The 6941-nt window shown below is 38.6% G+C and overlaps 1 protein-coding gene across 1 annotated transcript; it reads right to left on the bottom strand.

The window, feature by feature from the left end:
* Positions 1–1703: 1703 nt before the first annotated feature.
* On the bottom strand, positions 1704–3293 carry LOC131667805 (putative ankyrin repeat protein RF_0381). Its single transcript, XM_058941513.1, has one exon. The coding sequence runs from the start codon at positions 3291–3293 to the stop codon at positions 1704–1706; it is 1590 nt and encodes a 529-aa protein (XP_058797496.1).
* Between the last annotated feature and the right edge of the window lie 3648 nt (positions 3294–6941).

The following is a 6941-nucleotide window of genomic DNA, read 5'->3' as shown; positions in this document are numbered from 1 at the left end:
ATAAAAATCACATTAATGCACGTTTGTTGAGATATTTGTAAATTATATTATTTACCATTCGAGATGTGACGCTTTCTTAAGCCCTTACGCGGCAAGACAATAAACAAAGATCATCCAATGAAGGCGCAACAACCGAAAACTTTAATATGCATATTTTGGATTTTTTAGACACAAACAAATGCGACAACTACTGTAAAATAATTTCGTAGACATATGCTTGGATCTCATATTTCCATTTCAACGAAATCTCAATGCTTTAATATTGCGAGAAACCAATCTTGCATTTCAGGCAATAAAAAATCAAATTTAATTCAAACTTGATAAATGTATTTAACAACGTGACTCATCTTCCATAAAAATATATTACATATTTATATGTACTTACAGACTGTCTGAAAATGGAATTGATTAAATTGGAGAATAATGAGGACCAAACTGTCTTCGAGCTTTGCAACAAATCAGCTATGGTTTATCACCACGTGCAGGATCTCAAAGCTCTTGGTATCGAAATAAATCCTAAGAACGACGACAGTTGTCGAAAGATGTTGAATACCAACGTCTTTGACGAAGAGACTCACGAGTATAAGAAAAATCAGAGGAATAACGAGGTTACCTGTATGACGAACATCAAACTTAGTGAACATATATCACTCAAAGACTTTCTGCGACTTGATCTCGATGATGCCATGTTGTATGCTAATAATGAGATACTTAGATTCGTAGTGAAAACCAATGATTTAATGAAATATTTTCCAATCTATGCCTATTTCATCAAATTGCAATATTGCAGGGTTATTGGCAGTGTCGGTATCAGAAAACAGAAAAGTAATTTTGAAATTTCAAACAAAACGAAACATCATTGTTTAATATATGAGGTTGCATTTGCCTAACACACGAAAGTGTTGTTAAATTCATTGACCCTAGTAAGTATTAGAACTTTGTAATTATATATAAATGCAATTAACTTTTCAATCACATTTATCAAAGAGAAAAAACATGTAAATTGAAAATTATTTAAGAATTGTATTACAATTATGTTTATTTTAATGATATAAGTTGAAAGATATTAATTTTCTATTTTTCGTAAAACTGTTTTTCTAGCTTTACTAATTGTTATTGTTTCATAGATACTGCATGGACTAGCACGAAGTGAAAACATTTAAAATTAATAACTACAGATTTGCAGAACTCCATTTCAAATTCATTTTTTATATATCTATTAATATAAAACATGTATATAATTATTTATAAATCAATATCAAAAAACAAAATCTAGACATGGATTTAACAGTATCGTCGTTAATACTAGAATTATAATGAAAAATATTTTTTTAATTATGTATACTAGATTTAATAAATATAAATGAAACGATAGAGGATTAAACTGTTTATGCAACTTCTTTAAAATAATCGGTTTTTTTTTAATATTAAACAAGTAACGATCTAAAATTATAAATTTTTAAGAGTATTAAAAACTTGAAAATATATATTTCAGTCATTGTCAGTAAATTTTATGAGAAAGGAACGAAAATAAGGTAACACAATAGGAGTATAGATTTTTTCGTCTTTATTTAATTTAAAAATACATGCATAAATAAACCAAAAACCATGTTAAACTAAAAATTCTATACAAACATATTTACAGTAGCTAGAAATAATAAAAAGATAGTAAATTCTTATTTTTACAAATGATAAACAAAATATTAATTAAGATGAAACTCGCTTTCGCTTTTTATAACATTGCATATGTTGCTGTCCAGTGATTTAGTCAACGCATAAATTAAACTTTTGACGTCATATCTGCTGAGCATTTTAATAATCATGTCGACAACCACGGCTGGAAATTGCAGAAGGTACGTGAGCCCGTCGAAGGCAGCAAGGACTGGCGCATGCCGAATACCGACGCAATAATTCTGAAAGAGCATATCCACATACAGAGGGAAGATCCGTTGCAGCAAGCTCTTTTCAGTTGGATTCACTACGTGTGCATGATGTAGGAATATCTTAGCAAGGTCGGCGTTGCCTACAGCATTGGCGAGCCGACGTCGATACTCGTGGAGAAATTCGTAGTAAGTTTGCTCATCGCACAACTCCGTTGTCATCATTCGCTCCACTTCCTCGACGCACTCTTTAAAAAACTCGTCCTCGACGTTCACCAATCCCAAGTACTTCTTCTCGACATACATGTTGGCAGCGACCCGCCGCGTAAAATATCTGGATATCGCTCGTTTAACTTCTTTATTTATGTCCTGGGTCAAATCGACAACGCTGAGGTTGGCGCCGTAGACCAAAAGGTAGTAAACGCAGTCAGCGTTTTCGGCTTCCACGGCGAATTGCAGTGGCGTCTTTCGCCCGAAGCGTTCGGTCGCGTTAACGTCGGCTCCGCAGGTAAGCAAGTACTTAACAAAGATCAAGCATTTCACCCTGACGGCCGTGTGCAGCAGAGTCTCGTCGGTGTTGGCGGCCCTCGTGTGTATGCGAGCACCGACCATCAGTAGCCGAGCGAAGAATGTGTGCGGAAATCCGTAGTATCCGATTTTCGCGGGCTCGTGGGCCACGGCCAGATGAAGCGCGCTTTGCTTGTTCAAGTTGAGGGCGTCGATGTCGACCCCGTACTGTAACAGCAAGTCCAGCAGCCTAACGTAGCCGAAGCGCACAGCAAGGTGGAGCACCGTCTCCCGGGACTCGTCCCGGGCGTTAATGTCGGCACCATGCTCCAGCAGTAACTCTACCAACTCGTGGGAGTTTCTCTTCACGGCCACGTAGAGAAGAGTCCTCTGATGGCGGTCCTTGGCGTTCACGTTGGCTTCATGTCTGATCAATACTTGGCAGATCTCCAGGCGGCGGCACTCGATGGCCGTGAGCAGACACTGGGTGCCGTGCTCGGGCTCGAGCAACCACTCGGCGTCGCACGGGCTCTTCTCGACGGTCTTGAAAAGTGGTGTCTTACCCGAGATTCCTTTTGCATCCACGTACGCACCACCATTTAACAGCAGCTCCATCATCGCAACGTCGCCCTTTCTGGTCGCGTAGTGCAGCAATGAATCCTCGTCTATGATTTCATCGTTGGGATTTGCTCCGACATAGAGCAGCATCTTGGCCATGTCATGTTGGCCGTTCAGCACGGCCATATTCAAGGGCGTGCGGTCCTCGTCATTTCGTTCGTTGACTGGATAGCCGCGACGCACCATGTCATAGGCCAATTGGACGTCGCCGATGCGAACCGCACTGTGCACTTCGTTATCACCGTACGAATTTTTCGGGCACTTGGAGTTTATTCCTATTCTGAACATTGCTATCGAGAAGTTGAAATTCGACTGTTCACTTAGAGCGTCTTAGCAAGTCTGAGCGCGATCCACTCGAGTCGGCGTGCGAGACCAAAGTGTCGTCCTTCCCTGTCGCTTGCGCTCGCTGACCTTTGCGAAAGACGCGCAGGGGTGAAGGTAAGAATTAGGGGGTGAGTCGCTTTCTCCGCTCGCTTTCAGCTCTAGCCAATGGAAACTGAGATGTGCATGGGGGAAAAGACACGCCCATCAGACCAGAACTAGAAGAGGACAGCGTTGTCGAGCGCTTGAAAATGGCGCGTTTCCAATGTGATTTTTTTGAGCACAAGTCCGTGGTATATCTAATTCCACGATCATGAATATATGGGAATTTTGTTTGCAGGTCGTCGAAAAGGAGAATTTTTACGTGAATTTTCGTCTTTTATGGATTTATAAATAAAGCGAATTCTAGTCCGTCCCATACAGGGAAACTTTCGCAATGGTACATATTTTTTTCGGGGTAGGTTTCGTCATTAATACTTTAAAACTTATCATTTTTCAATTAAAAATTTGTAATGTGCGAAATTTTCAAGCTTCGGTCACAAAATGAATTATAATAAGCACACTCTTGTGACAGAAATTTCAATATTCTTTAGAATTGGCGTATTGCAGCATGCAAATATTGAATTAAGTGTATTGATTTGACTTATCTGAAAAATTATTTACGTATTTTTCATGTAATTTATATAGTAAATCACGTAAAGTGACTAGTTAGAAAAACCCGTGTTTGGAAAAGATTAAAGCCGAAAACTGGGGAATTCCACAAATTTACGTCTGGGCCAGACACTAAAGAGAAATTTATGGTATTTGACAAGGTCATTAACTTTCGGGGGGAACCGCTGTAGAGCGAAGAGAAAGTGACAGACAAGAGCTGAGACTGAGACATTAACCCACGACCCTTTTGTGTTCATCTTGCGTGAACTTCAACTCGCCATAATTTTCAAGCTTGGTATAGTAAACGTGAAGAAGATTATCTATTCCTAAATAGTATTTCGATGGGTATGAAATCATTGCTGTTGGGTTCACACAGATTATATTAACGACGCAGTACCATTTTTATGATCAGGCTTGATCATAAAACCGCTTACATTTTCACGAAGGTCTAGCAATGTTCATTAGCCAATATATCAGCTCAGAGATCTTGGAGGGTGCAAAATTCTATGTCAAATGAGCTTGTGTCAAATTAAGGTATACTAATGAGTTGACTTTGTCCTCGAGTTTGTCGAGTCGAACCCCCATTGTAAACCTAGGATTATACAACAGTCTACTGATATAACAAAGAGAAAGAGAAGCAATTAAACTGTCATTTATTTTCAATATTGGCGTAAAATACCCATGGTTGCACTAGCCTACAAATTGCAATAAAACATACAAATATGGACAAACGATAAAAAAGACACAAAAGAGTAATTATTTAAACGCTTTAATCTGAAAACTGTAAAATTGCATACAGAAAAATCGCGTATAAACAAATAAATGTAAGCAGTAACAAGACGAGGACTAGAGAACGCAGGTAACGAGATGACAGTAGATATAAACGTAAGTTACGCAGACGTACGCGACAGAGCGTATAGATGAAGTGATTAAACTAGAAAAAAGGCAAACAAACGCTAACAGCTTTTTGCCTTCGTGTGTATATGATAAACATTATCATTGACGCTTAAAAGGGAATAACTGTATGGTAATGCCCTGGTATAAGTAGCGGCGTAAGTAATAGTACATTACGATACATGTGCCGTACCGTATTTTTTTATACGACGTGTGGAAAGTGCGATTTTCAACGCACGTTTTTTGCCGAGCGTGCGAGAAAAACGCACTTTCCGCACGGAGTGTCGAAAAATGCGATACTATAAAAGAAGAGTGTAAACGGTAGGGACAAGTTTAAACTCATAAGAATTAGTCAAACGCTCATTCGCGATCCTACACTCAAGCTGTGAGATTTTAAGCTGTCAAGAGAGAATTCCGCGATGCTTACAGCTGATTATGGAGGTTTGCTTACAGCAAAAAAGCACTTTTATCCCCTATTACGGAGCAACAGGGGGGGGGGGTTGCGAAAGTGAAAGGCTGTTAACTGTCATTACTTTCACAAGGACGTTTGTAATGATGTAAGGATATAAAGAAGTGTGCCGCAGTTAGAGATGACAGGGATCAGAGGAGCGAGATGATAATACGGGGAAGGCTCAAAATACGTTTTAGCGGGGATGTGCCGCGATTGGAAACGTTCAGGACGATCTTAAGTGAAACCCCTTAATTGGCTCATTCACCTCATCTCAAAAGGTTGACTATTTAAATAATTCTATCTAAAGGTAACGAGCCGTATCAGGATGTTGAAACCGGATTACGACTCTTTTATCGAAAAGACGTTTTTCGACACTCCGTACGGAAAGTGCGTTTTTCCTGCACGCTCGGCAAAAAACATGCGTTGAAAATCACACTTTCCACACGTCGTATAAAAAAATACGGTACGGCACATGTTCGGGAAAGAGTTTCTCGCTTCGCTCGGGCGTAAACGCCACACGAGAAATTATAGAAACACGAGAAACATAGAAATTAAATTTTTATTTGAATCTTAAAACATCCTGCTAACTTTTACGTTAGTAGATCATGTAATCATACTCAAATTACCAATCATAATCATTAGAAGATTCAAGTCTCTCTTTTAGTATAAAACTAGTGATGTTTAGCAAGCTTCGCGCAATTCTTTTTTTCTTTACACTACTTCATTACTTTACGTAACTTAATAAAGTTGAAATTTTACAATATTTTATAGTGATTATCTTTCAGCCAATCAGCTCGCGAATAAACTAGCTTCACTTTGCCAGGTTCTCTTTTTTATAAAAGGAAAAAAAACAGGAAAATAAGACAACTCATCACTCCGCTTCTATCCTTATAATGTAAAAAAGCTCATCTTCCATAATTTATTTCTCTTAATTTAGGTCGGTGACTCCTATTTCTTAATTTACAATAATCTGAAAGCTACGTAATATACTATATGTATAAAATTTGGTAGTGCCACCTTAAACGTAACATTTAACTATGTAGTGTATGCCATAATGGATTTGGCTGTGGAAAGCGATGGTGACGTAAGCTTGACCAATTGCTCCCCTTAAAATTTTAGCATCAGCGACATTCTTGTTACCATTACGGTCGACAAGCTCTACTGCGGTGACTTTCTTTCCATTCAAGGGTGTACAGGTGTATTGAGCAACGGCAGCTTTTTTAGATTGGGCGGGCTTCAAGATCGTCTTAGTCTCAATCAACTGGTCACCATTTCGGCGCTGACCGAATACTACATTCTTGCTCTGGACTACTACGGCCAAAGCAGCGAGTGTGGCAATGACGAAGATCAAGCGTTGAGACGACATGTTGAATATTTCTGTAAGATGAAATAACGAATATGATTATTACTTTTGAGATTCAGTAATGATCTGTATACTTGGATCGTAGATATAAAAATCCAGCTTTTAAATAAATACTTCGCGTTATAGCAAATGATAACAAACTCCTGATAGAAATCAAGTATCAAATTCACGAATATGTTAAAACTGATCGGATTATTCGCAAGATGTTCGTAAACTTCCTACCAGAGGAAGGATGCTGTTAATGTCTAAAATTTCT

This window comes from Phymastichus coffea, unplaced genomic scaffold, assembly GCF_024137745.1.
Source record: "Phymastichus coffea isolate CEN01 unplaced genomic scaffold, Cenicafe_Pcof_1.1 PCOF00071, whole genome shotgun sequence".
Taxonomy (NCBI): Eukaryota; Metazoa; Arthropoda; class Insecta; order Hymenoptera; family Eulophidae; genus Phymastichus; species Phymastichus coffea.
The sequence above is the reverse complement of the archived record's forward strand: the minus strand, read 5'-3'. Positions and strand labels throughout refer to the sequence as shown.